The sequence below is a fragment of the Drosophila navojoa genome, chromosome 5, assembly GCF_054131105.1.
Source record: "Drosophila navojoa isolate 15081-1374.11 chromosome 5, UAZ_NAV_1.0, whole genome shotgun sequence".
NCBI classification, from domain to species: Eukaryota; Metazoa; Arthropoda; class Insecta; order Diptera; family Drosophilidae; genus Drosophila; species Drosophila navojoa.
In genome coordinates, this window is record NC_142893.1 from 14,227,671 (window position 1) to 14,243,986 (window position 16,316).

At 44.9% G+C, this 16,316-nt stretch overlaps 3 protein-coding genes across 6 annotated transcripts in view; 1 reads left to right on the top strand and 2 right to left on the bottom strand.

Moving 5' to 3' along the window:
* Positions 1 to 57: 57 nt before the first annotated feature.
* abo (de-etiolated protein 1 abo) lies at positions 58 to 2,025 on the bottom strand. The gene is made up of 3 exons (XM_018106939.3): positions 1,702 to 2,025; positions 937 to 1,646; positions 58 to 873 (listed from the first exon to the last, which is right to left on the bottom strand). Exons 1-3 carry the CDS (start codon positions 1,955 to 1,957, stop codon positions 172 to 174), a joined length of 1,668 nt encoding a protein of 555 aa, XP_017962428.1. The 5' UTR covers positions 1,958 to 2,025; the 3' UTR covers positions 58 to 171.
* Positions 2,026 to 2,274: 249 nt separating this feature from the next.
* Positions 2,275 to 6,014, top strand: Mov10 (Mov10 RISC complex RNA helicase). The gene is made up of 5 exons (XM_018102992.3): positions 2,275 to 2,485; positions 2,546 to 2,694; positions 2,786 to 3,582; positions 3,654 to 5,102; positions 5,158 to 6,014. Exons 1-5 carry the CDS (start codon positions 2,450 to 2,452, stop codon positions 5,382 to 5,384), a joined length of 2,658 nt encoding a protein of 885 aa, XP_017958481.1. The 5' UTR covers positions 2,275 to 2,449; the 3' UTR covers positions 5,385 to 6,014.
* Positions 6,015 to 6,163: 149 nt separating this feature from the next.
* Positions 6,164 to 16,316, bottom strand: part of LOC108654786 (uncharacterized) — a 30,616-nt gene continuing 20,463 nt past the window's right edge. For 3 of the 4 annotated variants that reach the window (XM_018106326.3, XM_089261993.1, XM_018106325.3), the window contains 5 exons: positions 13,043 to 13,416; positions 12,545 to 12,951; positions 12,276 to 12,404; positions 7,641 to 10,118; positions 6,164 to 7,328 (listed from right to left, as the gene is read on the bottom strand). In XM_018106326.3, coding sequence (XP_017961815.1) covers positions 6,722 to 7,328; positions 7,641 to 10,118; positions 12,276 to 12,404; positions 12,545 to 12,951; positions 13,043 to 13,416 — 3,995 coding nt within the window. In that variant the 3' untranslated portion in view covers positions 6,164 to 6,721. Of the gene's footprint in view, positions 7,329 to 7,640; positions 10,119 to 10,256; positions 11,038 to 11,659; positions 12,046 to 12,275; positions 12,405 to 12,544; positions 12,952 to 13,042; positions 13,417 to 16,316 lie in introns of all 4 variants that reach the window. The other variant, XM_018106328.3, reaches the window with a different exon arrangement.

The following is a 16,316-nucleotide window of genomic DNA, read 5'->3' on the forward strand; positions in this document are numbered from 1 at the left end:
TATTGGCAACTCCACAGTTAGTTAACAGCAATAAAATTATTTCAAACAATTCAAAAATTCGTGTTTTAAAAACAAATCTTTAATAGTACAAATTATTTAACGTTTATGTACAACTTAACGTTTATATATAACATAACTTTATGTTAGCTTGAATTTTAGTTCAGTTTCACATTAATTGTAAAATTGTTGAACAATAGTTCCGTGATTGTAAATGTGCAATTTATAGGAATAGACATGCATACATTTTTGTATACTAATGATCAACGGCTCGAATGGATGAACGATAAAGGCGCACAGCTCGCGCGGAGTGAATTGACAGGGTGGCCTTTGCACCTTCGTGTTCAAACGAAACTTGATCAAATTGGTAGCACGATCCCGGAACACGATCGGCTCTGTGGAGCAGGCTTTAGGACGTTCAAGATGAGAGATGAGTTGATTATCATAGATAAACACATTGTGATTGAGATACGGGGACGTTGAGAAGCTCTGTGTGCTGACGGGCACACTCGGATTATAGCGAAGCGCCGCCTGACGCAAGAAAGGCAGTGACTTATTTTTACTTTCCAAATTATGTTCCATGAAGATGTGCGAGTATAGGGACGACGGTGCATCGCCTGTTTGTAAAGATCGCACATTACATAGCTTATCATGGAATTGCACAACTATTTGCAGCAAGTCTATAGAATCATCTTGGTATACTGCTAACACCTCCTCGCTGGGCATACTATAGAAGACATAGAGACGTCGCGGTGGCTGTGGCTCGGGCGTCAATACGATATTTGCTACGTCGGTATCCTTCGGCCGTTCCTCGTAGCGCAACAACAGCACATCGTTGTTCACCAGCTGCATCTTTTCAATAATCATATTTTCTATCTGAAATTATTAAAATAAAGAGTTCAGAAGAAAATTAGGCAAAAGTCTTTCTTTCTTTCTCACGAATTCGAAATTTTTGTAGAACTCCTGATACAGTTGATTCGCTTGAGGACTATCTGGCTCTATCTGACGGTAGAGAAAGGTCAGTACTCGCTGCTTAATGTGCGTAATTGGCAACAAGGTGTTCACATCCAGCACCACCATGAACGTCGATGACGCATCCTGAAAACAGCAGTGGAGCGGCCTTGGGCCTATTTCGTGCTCTTGTTTAATCAGTCGACCGTCCACCAATTCATAAATATAAATACATTGTCGCAGACGCGATAAGATTGCTATTGTATGTCCATACACCGATATGCCGTGATTGTGGGACAAGCAAATTGACTCCTGGTGCAGGAGCACTTCGTCAGTAACAACTCCCTTCTGGAGGTCCACAACATAGAATATATAAGAGAAGGGATCAACCTTGTCAAAGACGTCCGGATAGCGCTCGTATTCAGAGACTGCCAAATTGTAGCCCTGGAGTACGCACATTCCGGCGAGGAGGACATAGCGACTGCCATCCAGGAAAACACTGAACTCTCGATGAAGATAGAAACGTGCCGATTCGCCTTGACAAAGGCGTAGTACGTATTTCGTTTTGAACATTTTCTCAAATACTATGTTTCTTAAATGCTGGCTGTATGGTCCAGTAAACGTTTCGCTACTGCCCACGCCAGCATCACTGAACAACTGATTTACGCCGGCCGCGCCGATGCCCCTGTATGCATATACTGTAAAGAAAATATTCCTTTGTAGCTCGAAAATAATTAAATATTTTTAGCATACCAATAAATGAACGCTGATCATGGGAGAAACCCAACAATTTGCTACCGTCCGGAGTAAACTTGCGCAGGTAAACAGGTGGTATAACGATTCCAACTGTCAGGCAGGGCGTAATTGCTTTGTAAAACTGGCGCTCGTACGCTAGCGGGGGGACTTGACTTAATTTGCTTCGAGTATAGCCCGATTCTCGATTTTGCAGCATATGTACAAGATTTTGCGTTTGCATACGCTGGTCAATAGCCAGTTTTTCCAAAATCATAATAAATAATATTGCAAACAAAAACGTAAATAATAATAATGATTTTATCGATATCGATATATTAACAAAGAAACGCGATTGGTGGTGCTGGTTAACATGCCAATAAATGTGCTGCCAACTTCACTCACTAATATCGGAGGGCTCCTTTTGCATTTTCAAATGTAAGTCTAATAAGTGACAAACTTTTTCTTTTATTTTGTAAAGTCGTTTTTTTTTTTTACTTTTATTATGAACATGATTTTTTTTTTATAATGTACGTCGAGGTTGAGTTGCTGTAACTTTATTAGCTTTAAAGCATAGTGTTGCAAAGAAATGCAAATTTCTGCATTGCTATGCTATGATCGAAGCTGAACAGTGTCAGATCTAGTTCCATATGGCGGCAGTAACGGTACTTGTGGCGTCTTCGGTTGAAATTAACTTTTTGTATATTTCGTGTGAAATTTGTTCTTCTGTATTGTCTTTGTGTTTCTGTATAAAATATTCAGTTGCAAAATGAGCGAGAGCAGCTTGAAACAAGAATTGAACACGGTAATTAAAGTCTTAAACGAAGGCATCGCCAATATTGTTTATTTGTGGATTTGTTTGCAGCTGAACTTAAAATTGACACAAATAACCAACCTTATAAAAGGTTGGCAAATGGAGCAGATTCAGAGAAATGGACGCATGCGAAAGAAGTTTAGCGACGATGAGGACGACATTTTGAGCTCAGACGATGAGGAGCAAAAACAAGCCCAAAAGTGCGTCTTTATTTTCATATATAGTATATATGTACTTACATATATGTATGTAGATGACTTCAAATTGAATTTATTCCCTTTTGATTTGTAGATTTATTGGCATTATGCGCAAGCTACCATACTATGAACCTAGTCAGAACATGCTGAAGGCCATGACCGCTGACTTCAACGACGAAAGCCTCGCAGAAGAGAGCAAAACTTTTAGCTCTTATTTGCAGACACTGCAGCTAGATTCGGAAAATGTTTGCTCAGTGCTGAGCACACTGCTTAGCATAGAGGATATCTCAAACATGCAGCTTTATGCTGAGCTCATGCAGCCCAAAGTCTATTTGAGGAAAGTCAATAAATCATGTTATAGCTTTGTGCCTTGCAGTAAAGCAGATATCAATCTAGAGGAAGTGGTTGCTCCAAATGTGGACGAGGCAGTGCTAATACCCAAGGCTAGCTTGGAGGAAGCTCCTCCGTCCAATTCTATACTGTCACTGTTACCGCATAAGCACGAATCGTTGCCATCAAAGAATCCGATGCGCCGTTTCGTGGCCAGCGTTGATCAAGTGACTCGCACTTCGATTCAACTGAAATTCAAACGAGGCACTCTTCGGGGTGACTTATCCCTCACAGAACCGTACTTTGTAATTCTACGCTCTCGACGCACAGCGTTTCGTTTTATGTATCGTGCGATGCAGTTGCTGCAAGAGAGTCCTTGCCTACGTCGCTATTTATTTCCAACCAAGCCGTTGGCGAGCGAGATGCCCCAAGTGAATCTATCATCTAATTTAATTCTCTTTAACGATACCATTGCCTCCAACATGGAGCAGCTTCAGGCAGTAAATCAGATCGTTAATGGCCCCAGCAAAGAAGGGCCGTACATTGTATTTGGACCTCCAGGTTTGCATATGAGATACAGCTTCTCCGTATATCTCTGCCTCTATCCTAATCTGTGCATTTTGCTTTTACAGGCACCGGCAAGACAACAACCATTGTCGAGGCTATTCTACAGTTGCGACTTCGCCAGCCGCGAAGTCGTATTCTTGTTACCGCTGGTTCGAACTCGGCCTGTGACACAATTGCCGTGAGAATATGCAAGTATTTCGCTAGCAATGAACGTTTGCAGGCGCACTTGATGGAGCGGGCTAAAGAGTCGCGTTTGGTCACCGAGGACGTCGAGCTGAATTGTCAGTTAATACGTCTGTTCTCGCGCTCTGTCTACGCTAAGGGACTAAATTCGGTGGAGCCGCTGCTCGTAAGCCATTCCAATTGTGCCAAGTATGAGTACGAGCACACGCGTGTGGACAAGCTGCGCAAATATGGCATAATTGTCGCCACATTGTGCACTGTGGGCCGTCTGGTAACAGATAATGTTGGTAAATTTAATTTCTTTACACACGTCTTCATCGATGAGGCTGGCGCTTCAACGGAACCCGAAGCTCTCGTGGGTATTGTGGGCATTAAGCAACAGGAGGAATGCCATGTGATACTTTCGGGCGATCACAAGCAGCTGGGCGCCGTTATTAAGAATAATCGTGCTGCAAATCTGGGCCTACGTCACTCGCTGATGGAGCGTCTGCTCCATTGCGATATGTACGCTTTGGACGCCAACGGGAATTACGATCACACATTGCAGACCCGATTGCGTCAAAACTATAGATCCCATCCGGCCATTGTCGGACTGTATAATAAGCTCTACTACAATAATGAGCTCATAGCACAGGCGCCGCCGTCAGAAGTCAATCTAGCGGCCAAATGGCGAATGCTGTGCAAGCCCGATTTTCCGATTTTATTCCAAGCCACACATGGCGTGACCAGACGCGAGGATCACTCCACCAGTTCGCTTAATATGCTGGAGGCACAGGTGGTCTGCTGGTATGTCAAGCGTTTGCTTTGCTTAGGCCTAGGCGGCGGTACTTATGTACAGCAGACGGATATTGGCATCGTGGCACCGTATGCGGCACAGTGTAAGCTCCTCAACGAGCTACTACGCAACCAGGGCTGCTACGATGTGGAGGTGGGCAGCGTCGAAAACTATCAGGGACGTGAGAAGCCGATTATAATTGCCACGCTTGTGCGTTCGTTTGCCAACATCGGCTTCATGCGTAATCCACGTCGCGTGAATGTGATGCTCTCGCGCGCCAAGTCCCTGATGATACTTATTGGCAATCCGGTCACGCTGCGCCATCATCGCGACATCAATTACGTCATCAACCAGTGCAAGTTGCATGGCACTTACTTGTTCAAGAAGAGGAATGGAGACCGTCCACGGTTCCTCAAGGATCTAGTCGAAGACGACAACGATATTGATGATCAATATGAATCAGAAGAGGAAGATAAGTGTTGGTATGCAAAGATGCCGCAGGATATTCCCGTAGCTTTTCCCAAGAGCCCACATGGCGAAAATGGAAATGGAACGGGTAAGCTAATAAACTTAAAGTATTGCAATCCTTAATAAAAATGACTCCTCCACAGATGACAGAAGCCAGAGCGAGAGCAGGAACAGGAGCAATTCGTTTGCGACTGAATCATTTACTGATAGCAGCAGCTCGCGTACATCCTTTCAGTCAAGTAATAGTCCCAACTCAATATCTAATTTATCACTTCATAGCCCCGAGCAGATTAAGGTTGAATCCAACTTCTTAATAGCCTGCGCTGCGGCCTCAGAATTCACTAAACAAGAGCTGCTGCAGTTGCAGTAAGTTCAGAATGAGTTACTAATTTACTTCTGCCTATGACTATTTTTCAAGGAGACGATTCATTCGACGTCTCTTAAAGAAGTATTAAGCCTAACGTGAATTTCCAACCTATTTTCTAAAAAACCAATTGGCAAGCATTCATTTTGTTGAACTGGAACAATTCAATATTTGTTGGTGCGTTGCTTTTTTTTTATATTTGTATTTTTATTTTATTTTTTTCAGTATATCTATATACTTATGTCAAGATTAAAGTTGCTGGATCAGCTCAACGTAGATTTTTAATTTTTTTTAATGCGTGCATAAATAATAGAAATTTAAGTTTTTATTAACATGATCTATGAGTATATATTTGTGCTGTCATGCAAATGGATCCTTGGAGCACAATTCTCATTTTTCATTTCGAACGTCTGTCGAGGGTTTTTTTTCACGTCTGTGAAGGAAAACAATTAAAAAATGAATTTTATAACTATTTTAATCTTATTGAGATGACATCCATGAATTGAATATTTAGTTTTAATGGAAATGCCAAGAATAAATTTTCTGGAATTTGAAAATACTTTTATAATTTTACCAAACTTTCTCCAAAACAATTATAAACCAATTTGAAATACATGTGTGAAGCAAAATCATTTATTTTTAACTGTTTTTTTTTTTTAAGACGAGTTAAATAATATAGTGCTTATATAAGTATATACGATTATATTTAAGCAGTGACTATAACATTAGTAAACAGTTTACAAAATACAAATACAATGCTGTGTGTTTGCGTTAGAAAATGTGTATTTCTTTTTATAATATATATATACTATTAATTGATTTCGGTTCGCTTTCGACTTTTTATTTCGTGTGCTTTCGACGCTTTTACTTTCGTTTAAATTCGTTCAGTCTTTGTTAATCAACAACTTGGTTAAAAGTGTTTTTGTTATATTTCTTTAATAAATGACAAGAAAACAACATTTCTAATTATTATAAAATTAAGAAATATTGGAAAACAAATGCCATGTTGCCTGTTAATCAGTTTATAATTAATATTGCATGTTTTGATCGTGTTTGAAGGTTTCCTTTTTATTTTTGTTTTTATTTTTATTATTATTAAAAAATATATTTAAGTAAGCATATAGTTATATATGTATGTATGTATGTATATCGATGATCTCTCAAAAATTTCTTGCATGTAATAACTACATTTGGTATAAGAATATTCATTACGTTTCCCACTAACCGCTTCAACTTGACTCCAGGTTAGCCCTCCCACCTCAGCAGCGCTTTATATAAATTTGTGTATATATATGTGTGTGTAAATTTGTTTGTCTGTATGTGTAATTATTTTTTTGTTGAGCTTAAAGCACGACGCGACGAACGCCGCACTCCATGCAGAACTTGGCGTGCTCTAGCACGAATTTGGCGCCACATTCGTGACAGAATTTGGACATTTTCACAGAAGCATTTGAATTGTTGCTTTGCAGCGAATGCTGAGATGTTGTAGGTGTTAAACCAACACCTACACTATTGCAATTGTTGTTCTTTAAGTTCAATGCGTTTAGCTCATAGCTATTGCTGTTATTGTTGGCTACCTGAGGCTGAGATTGCTGCTGCTGCTGTATGTAGTTGTAATTTGTGTTTTGCTTGTGATGCTGTTGGTGTTGTTCCTGTTGCTGTTGCATCAGCTGCTCTGAGCTGCTGCTGGAATATTCCATGTTGCCATTGCCAGCGTCGCTACAAATGCCGAGACCATTCGGTGCAAACATGCGCTGGCGCGCCTTTAGTGTTCCATAGTTGCTTTGTGCCTGTGTTGAGGCATCCATCATGTTGCTGGGCTGCTTGGTGGACATTGCGATGGCTCCACTGGCCGTGTGTGGACGCAATTGGCTAGGGGTGCGCGGCGTACTCATGTTCGACTGCAGCTCAGTGGAGCGTTGACGGGACAGACAGTATGGAGAGTTGCTGCTATAGTATTGCAAATAAATATGAATACAAAAATCAGTTAAGAAACGAGTTATCTGAAATATCGTATATCAAAGTAACTTTGAATTTACACCCCAGTCATTTATCGATATAAGTCGTTCCTATCGTAAGTAGACAATGTTATCTGTTCAGCACTGTTAACGTTGAAAATGGCTGTTAAAATTACATACATACATAGTTAATCAGACGGACATACATATATTAATAAAATGATCATTTTTTTAGCTTATATCAATGTGCTTATCTCACCTACTATAAACATACATCGATAAATCAAAAAATATTTTGACTAACCTGCCATAAGCTGAGTCGGTACTAAGCTTGGAGCTACCGCCACGACGTGAGGATTGCGATGAGGACATTGGATATCCATCGAGGCTACTTAACTCATCTGAATCTCCTGATGGCGATGGCGTCATTCCCTTTACTTCCTGCTGTGTTGGCATCTGCTGCTTTTGCTGCGCCTGCTCCTGGCGCTGCAAGATATCGCGGCGAACCGAGGCGCTTGCCTCTTCGCCTAGCTGCTTGAAATCGTTACGCATTTTCTCTATCACATTCTTGGCATTGTTTGCCTCGACATTGGGCAATGGCGAGGTCACAGCTGGGCTCAGCCGATTCGGATAATGAGCGCGACTAGTCTCATCATCGATCGGATCCTCGTTGTCGCTGATCTTGCTGAACTTGGCATGCTCCGGCTCGTTGCCGTTCTCAATGTGCAGCACATCGATGGGCGTCTGTGCATTGCCAACCATGTGACGCAGTGAGTCCGGTGAGATTGGCGAACGCCCCTGGGCATTGGCCTCAGTTTCAATGCTTATAAAGATTTCACGTTTCTTCGATTCGTCCACAGACTTCTGCGTCTTCTCCACGTAGCAGTTGCTGCTGCTACTGGTGCCGGAGACATTCGACAGCTGGCGGTCGAGCTTCTCATCGCTGCTGGACAACGGCGACTTGAAGGCGCTAGTCGGCGACGTCTTGTAGGAACCGCTGCCATTTGGTGTCTTGTAGGAGCCAGTGCTGGCCTGTGGAGACTTGAATGATTCGTTGCCAATTGATGTATTCGAATTGGATCTGTGGGCATGAGGCTCTTTAGTGCTGGAAGCAAAGTAATGGGTCTTGGGTGGCGTTATATACTGAGACCCAATGCCAGAGGTCGTGGCTGGTCTCTGTGTGGCTGTCGGCGTCGGTGGTTGTGTCTGTGTATGGGATTGTGGTTGTGACTGTGGCTGTGGCTGAGGCTGTGGCGTTGAAGTCGCTTTCTGGAACGAGCGGTGTCGGCTCGTCGTGCGATTCAGCAGGAACTCGCGACAGTCGCGGAACAGCGGAAATTGCTCGTCATCATTCTCGTTCTCGAATGATGAGAGAAATTCCTCAAAGTCGAAGTCATCAAAGGTGGGCAGCACTGGCATATTGGGCAGCGTCAGCGGCATTGCCTTGAGTGGATTGGAGAGCAGCTGCTTCTGCTGCTGCTGCCAGCATTGCTCGTCAAACTCCAGCGAGGAGCGATTGGCCTCATCATCAGCGCAGCTGCCGGACGAGATGTACGCCTCCTCTGGCGAGGCATCGTACAGAAACTGATTGCGTCCCAGTCGCATCTTGCGCTTCAGCAGATTACGCGCCTCGCCGGAATGACGGCGCTGCTCCTGCCCCATCGTAATGGTCGACTGCGAGCTGCTGCGACTCTGCGATAGCTGCTGTGGCGTGGAGCTGGCATCGGAGGAGCCAGTGGATGACTGCTGCACCAGCAGGTTATCACAAGGATTGATCAGCTTGGGATCTATGTAGTCGGCCATTCGATTGCTGCCAAAGATGCTCTCCAGCTTGATGGGCGACGGTGCCGCAATGCCACCACCATTGCTGTTGTTGTTGTTGCTGTTGTTGATCAGACTCTGTTGCGGCTTGACGATGGGGTCCAGGCGCAGCGGCGTGGCAAAGTTATGTGCCACATTCTCGTTGTTCTCCTTGGCCACTGGCGGACAAATGGGCGTCGTTAACGGCGGCAGCTGCCCGCTGCTTGAGTTGGCATTTAGATTCTTGGCCGAGTTCTGCTTGCTCAGATTGTTGCTCTTGTCTTTGAGATCCTTGCTGCTCAGCTCTTTGCTATTGGCAGCCACTTCCGCAGCCTTCGCATTCAGCTGCTCCAGCTCGTGCTCGTACTTGAGGAACACGGCCAAGGAGTCTGTCTTGGCCACGTTACGTGCCGGCGGCGCCTGCTGCTGCTGCTGCTTGGACGTGGACGTGGACGTGTTGTCCGGCTCAGTGTCGCCACCGAGAGGCAGTTTCATTTGCTGCTTGCGATTCGAGTTGCTCGTGTCGCGGCGCACAACGCGCGGACTGTGGAAATCATTGCCGCACGCAGCACGCACGGGCATCTCGTCGTACTCCTCCGGCTTGAGGAAGTTGCTCGAGATGGGGCCCTCGTCTGAGAGGCCGCGCTGGATGGTGGGCCGATAGTTGGTGGCAAAGAGCGGACGACTGGGCAGCAGTGGCGTGCGACGAGGTCCGCGCAGGGACGAAGTGCGTCGGAAATTTGATGTGGGCGTGCCCTTTGATGCCGTGGTGGATGTTGTCGACGTGGCTTTGCCCAGCGAGCTGGTCAGCGAGGTGGACATGATCGCTGTGGGTGTGGCTGTCGGTGTGACTGTCGGGGTGGCTGTTGTGCGGACCAGTGGTTCGTTGTCGGGTGGTGTGCTGGGCGAGCAGAGCTCCTCCAGCTGGCGCTTGGCGGACAGAAACGGATCGTACTTGTCGCTAGCCGATGGATTGAGGCCGCTGTTTCGAGAAGAAGAAGAATTATAGAATGGAACAATCGGAACGAATAATCGGTTATAATTCTAGAGATCTGATTAGCCCGCCCGGTCTGTGCGTCGCCTGGCTGTCGTCTGTGGGGAGGGGCATTTAGGAACAAACCTCTTGATGGGCGCTCTGGCCGATTTCTTGCTGTTTGTTGGTGAGCGCGGTGCCTTAATGTACATGGTGCCTTCCTCGTCCTGCTCCAGCACTACCAGACGGCGGCTAACGTTGCTTGGCGTCGCGCGCTTCTTGAGGCTGGCTGGCGCCGCGGGCGGCTCCACCTCGCCGTAGACGGAGTCATCGATATCGTCATTGTATTGGCCCTCCAGTAGCTTGGCCTTGCTTAGCAGCTGGCCAACTTCTATGTCCTCCTCATCGTAATCCTGTTCAGCTTCCCCATCAGAGTCCATCTGCGCCTGCACCTCGCCCTTCATATCAATCGCCGGCAGAAAAGAGTCGCCCTTCGCCTCTGGCTTCTGCTTGGCCGGCGGCAGAGGCAGAGGCAGAGCGCGCATTGGCTCCGAGCTATTTATGATGACCGGCAGCTGAATGCGCTTCCGCGGACGACTCAAGCTCCGCATGGTGCTCGTCTCCATCTTGATCTGTATTTCGGCATGCGGCAAGGCATCCTCGCTCTCGGACCCCGAGTAGCGATCATTGGCAATGCGGCGGAATGCGGCTGGGGAGTGTGACGGGCGCTGACGTTGATGTTGTTGTTGTTGATGTTGATGTTCATCCACGAATTCGGTTGGCGGCTCCAGCTGGCGCAGAGGAATATTGGGGTTCTCCTGGGTGCGTATGCGGCGACGCGCCTGACGCACCAGCGATGTGGATGTGCGCACCTTGGGCGCCACGTGATCCTCAATATCCATTTGAATGTTGCAAATATTTGTGGCACCTGCGTGTGGTGGTGGTGGTGGTGGTGCAGCGTGCGTATTAAAAGTATTTTTCATAAGACAGATATCTAAGTGAATGTATGAATCGGACTTTCTAGCGAATTTCCCTAATTATACGTTCCCTAGTTGGCCTATTTTGCCAAATGAATTTATTCTTTTCCTACTCTTCAATACGTGAATTGAATTAGTTTTTGCTTTGCAGAACATCAGGTAGATCTCCCGCATATCTCAGTATTATCCATTCTGCTACAGTTATACTATTCGCTGCTCATCAATTATATTCTAGCTATTCTCCACTCCCTGAACTATTTCCAACTCTCTGAGTTCCTGTGGAGTGCAACTAATGCTGCTCTATGGTTGGCTGATCTTCTAAGTGCTTAAATACGCTGCGCATGAATTAAGAACCATCAAATTGTTCCGCAGCTTAGGAAACTAATTATGAAATCATTTGAAGTTAATTAAGTTTAGGCACGCCATGGGGCCTACAGAACCCTATGAACCTTATGCCTCTGGGACGGACGGAGTAGCAAGTGGAGCATTACAAAACAAAAAAAAAAACTAGATAACTTGACGCCGATTCCACTGTTTCAGTTAGGCTGGGTCTGCATTTGTTACCGAGCCTACCTTTGCACTTGATCAACCCGTTGAGCTCCTCGAAAGTCATCGTGACTTGGGGTTGCCCGGCCATGCACTCGGTAGAGTCGAACTTCGAACGATGTGGCGAGGGTCGGCGATGGGACCGGGCTGGCTGCAGGTGCGCCGCCTCTACGCAATCCAATTGGGCCAGCTGCTCGTAGGAGGGATGACGCAGGCGCTCCACGGCCTCATCGATCTCCTGGCAAGCATCGTACTGCTGCCTGCGTCTTACACGCTCCTGGTAGACAACGCTCGACAATTCCTCGGTGAGCATGCGGGCTCCCGCCTTGCTCTGGCCCAACGAAGCTTTCGACTTGGATGCATCGAAGACTTGTGGAGTTCCTGGACGCTGCTGCGGTGCATTTCTTTGTGAGCTAAGTTGATGTTGGAGTGTGGTCAATGGATGAATGGATGATATCGAAGCAGATCATGTCCTACGAATACTTTGTGAGCAAATACTACGCGACGAGTGTCTACTGGGCACAACTTTACTGCAGAATTAGTCAACATCAACGACAACCATAGCAACGCCAGATGGGCCAATCAGATAGGTTTAGCTATTCTACGAATCAAATGATTTACGCTAATCTTAAATAATACTCACTTATCACTTTGTACGGACGACGTCATTGTGGAGAGCGTCATTAAATTCTGCTTCACAGCAACTGGCTCTGGCTCGAAGTGCTCCTCCTGGGCACCCGAGTACTTGTCCCGATTAATGGAGCGCTTGGTTCTGGGTAGAGTAAAGGGAAAAATTTGAAAGATTTGAAACAACACAATTGATGAATATGTAATACGAATAACATGAAAGATGAAGCAAAGCCAGTGGGATATCAAAAACTATAATAAGGTAGGGTAGAGAAGTTCACCTACTTGAGATTCGGTGGACGATACTTTTTACGCGCCTCCATGCGCTCCTTGGCCTTGTTTGTCTCCGCGGTGTTATTGGATTTGATGTTCGCCTGAATGGCCTTCTCCTTGCACCACTCCACATGGCGATCGAAAGCCTTGATATTAAAGTTGCGCTCACAGTGCGGGCAATGTTCCGTGGCGGTGTCCTTGATGCGCCTGGTTATGGAACGGTCGGAGGCACGTGAACGATCACGGCTCAATGTTGGCGGAGCGGTCGCAGCTGCCGCTGATGTTGCCTGAGGCTCGGCATTAGCAGGACCGGCAGCAGCGACACCAACGGTAGCTGCAGTGCCGGCGCCGGCTCCTTTGCGCAACGAAGCGCGCGTCATATCCGTCTTGCTCTTACGGCGTATCGACAGCGGCGAGGCCTGCAAATATAGAATATGCAGAATGCAGTACATAGTATAGGCTATAAAATATAGAGTATGGAGCATGGAGCACCGTCTTTCGATTGCTTACCTCATGCGGCACTCCGCTGCTCGATACGGTGGACGCCTCGCGGCTGGCTGTGGGCGGTGTGTGTACGCCCGGTGCCTTCTCTGCATTGGGCAGCCCGAAGTTCTTGGGCAGCACATAGGTGGACAGGGATGTGCCCTCCCGGCGCTGACGCGACGAGTCGAAGACCTTGCGCTTCTTCAGCATCTTCTCGCAGACGACGACGTGTTTGCGCAGTGCATTCGTGTTGAAGGTGCGACTGCAGTTGGGACAGGCTAGTAGCTGGGTGCTGCAGACTACCTCCTGCTCCTGTAGGATCTCGGAGAAGCCCGTGGTGAGTGGCCCCGGCTTGGGACCCACTGGCTCATCATCCAAATTGCCATCGGAATCCATTGTGGCTATTGACAATGGATGGGAAATTAAAGAAATGGATTCGAATTATTATTGGATTGTGAGGCTTCGATTGATGTTGTTGTTGGGAAACTTTTGCAATGTCTGTAGAGACTGTAGTAGATGCTGTATGGCTTGAAACCTAAAAACTAAATTTTACAATTCTCGGCTAAAGTAACAAATCTAAAACTTAACTGAGCTCGCCTTCTCCGTTCAAAGCAGATTTTCACTCAAGTTAAATTGATTTGAAAGGCAATGCATGTGGTGTGCAGAGCAGAGATTGGACAACATTTAACTCAAGAGTATTATTATGATAGATTGGATATATTACTCTTCAGTCTAGCTCCGATTCTAAATCATTGGGCAACTTTCAGCAAATGCTAAAGTCAACTTGAAGGCGCTAAAAGAAAGTGAAGTGAAAATCAAAGGCAAAGCCAAGTAAAAGACTAAGACCGTCTGCCGACTGTTGGCCTTTGGCCAAGTGGCACGGCTTAGTCTTGGGCCAGAAACCCTAAAACTTTCCAGTTGCACTTGCCGCATGGCAAATATTTTCATATTACATGCCAGCCGCATTTCCAACAACAAATTGCTTTTCCGGCAACATTTGTCACAGCAGCAGCAAATTCTCAGACTGGCAAGACAATAGACCAAATAGAAATAACTATATATATAAAAAAAAAAATAAATAAACAAAAACATTTCGGTAATAATTTATTGTCATTATTTGGACTGTGACTACATTTGGCTGCCTCTGGCTGTGTGATTGGCCCATAAATTGTTATTTATCTGCCGCATGAAATGTTGTAATGTCCAACTTTGGCAGCTCGTTTGAGCCAAACTGTTGAGTTCGTTGCGATTTTGGTGGGCGACATTATTATATCTGTATCTTGAAGATACGAACTGCGCACAGGTGCTCCATCCAGCGAACGCGCCAGCCCACGGCACGGCTTGGCGATTCACTTGACTTCTTGATTTACTGAATTCGAACTCAAAAATAACAATGAGAGAATCTCTGGTTTTGTTTGTTCATAAAGCTGAATTTGATTGATGTTTTGTGATTTAACAAAAGTCTGTGGAAGCTTAATTATGCTTATATTAAGATATATTAAGAATAGAAATAATATTAGTTCATATTAGCATATAACAATACTCTTTTATATTGAGGTCTACTAATGTCTAGGAAACATCGTAGATTCTGAGGATGAATGCATATGAATATTAATACTAATACTCATATTAATACTTCTACTAATAATGTTAGCCAGGAACTAGGAACAATGAGGGCATAAAAAGGGACTCCATCTTGAAGGATAAGGTGGAATAGTACCCAGTACCTAGATGATAGGCAGCTCGAAGAAGATAAGCAGCAAATGCAGTTCAATACATTCAAAGCTCAGACCTTCTTGATGCTGTATTCACAGTTATTTGACCCATCAATACTAATACTCAGTCCAATAAATACCAAACAAATTATATTATGAAAATAGTAATAAGAAATACGACATAGACTTAAACTCCCTTTTATAGATTGTTTATGTAAGAATAAAGCGAACACATATTATTACTAAACTCCCATATAAACAATTATAAAGTCGTATCACCTGTGCCAGGCAGCGCCAGCGCTCACATTGCGTGAGCCGCTGAGAATTTCGATGTAATAGGAGAATTCGCTCTGGTGTCTTTCAATGGAAATAATGACATAGGAGCCACACTGGGTGCCAAAATAACAATAATTCCGAGAGAATCCAATTATAATGCGCCCAGGCCCAACGATAACATATATCAGCGACACGCATTAATTTCTGCAGCATGTTGAGAGCTGAGGGAACTCGAAGCTCGACTCGTTCGCATTCATTCCAATTCAAATCAATGCGTAATCCGATGAGAAGTGGGTGAGTGACTGCCTCAATGGCTGGACTGGGGACGGGTATGGGTGTTGGTGTGGGTGTGGGTGTGGGGCATTCGTTGCACATGACAGCACCACTCGAGCAGCACCACAATTCAAACATATGCTAATGATGCTCTTAGCAAACTCGCCTTTGCCAAATGCAGACTGTATAAACTGGCTGCAGGGCTACTCTGGTCACTATGAGATTATATACTCTATGCATATCTCTCAACTACATGGTTCCACTTGAGTTTTATAAATAAAATGCAACGCCAAAAAAGAGGAGCAACTGCCTGGGCAACAGCAGGGCGCCCAAGTCTCAAGTCTCTGGAGTCTAGGCAGATTTTTGATTTGTGAAGATAACAAAAGCAAGCGAAGAAGAAGAAACATCTGTAGAAATGCTCAAAGTTCAAGAGTTCGTAAGTTTACTAGATCAAATCGAAGGTATACAAAATTGGAGATCTATTGTGCGAGTCTAACTAAAAGTCAAGAGAAAGTAAAACCGGAAAGATCAGCAGCAGTTCTAGATCACAACAGGAAGTATTATTAGATACAAATATTTGATTATAAATTAACAGTCTATGATAAAGACTTTCATAGTATAAGATTTTATATTTCTAAATAGTCTCCCAAGACCTAGTATTTCTTAACAACTACAATCTATGCCAGCTAAATCCGCCTGAGATCGGAGATCTGAGAGCTTGCAGCAATTGTTATTGCTTAGCATTGGGCAAGCTTATAAGACATTTAATTCGTGCGCGCCTCCATTAATTTAGAGTGAGGCAACATTTTCATGCATAGCCTATGTATGTATGTATGACGATATGTTTATATAGCTGGGACCTTGGCCAACGAGTTGGTTCTGCGACACATATTCTTGGTGCTGAACTTTCAACTTGCGACAGTGTGAAAGTAGCATAAGAACTGGATAGTCCAGTTAGGAAGTACAGATATATAAGTATGTATATTTTATATTTATGTATGTATGTGCCTATTCTGCCTAGAAGGTTTACTGAAAGA

Bases quoted from the DNA above. Each gene is read 5' to 3' on its own strand.
- abo (XM_018106939.3), bottom strand. From the start codon at position 1,957: ATGATTTTGGAAAAACTGGCTATTGACCAGCGTATGCAAACGCAAAAT. The intron at 1,647-1,701 runs GTATGCTAAAAA...TTTTCTTTACAG, and splicing joins TGATCAGCGTTCATTTATTG to TATATGCATACAGGGGCATC. The intron at 874-936 runs GTGAGAAAGAAA...TAATAATTTCAG, and splicing joins TCTACAAAAATTTCGAATTC to ATAGAAAATATGATTATTGA.
- Mov10 (XM_018102992.3), top strand. From the start codon at position 2,450: ATGAGCGAGAGCAGCTTGAAACAAGAATTGAACACG. The intron at 2,486-2,545 runs GTAATTAAAGTC...ATTTGTTTGCAG, and splicing joins TGAAACAAGAATTGAACACG to CTGAACTTAAAATTGACACA. The intron at 5,103-5,157 runs GTAAGCTAATAA...ACTCCTCCACAG, and splicing joins CGAAAATGGAAATGGAACGG to ATGACAGAAGCCAGAGCGAG.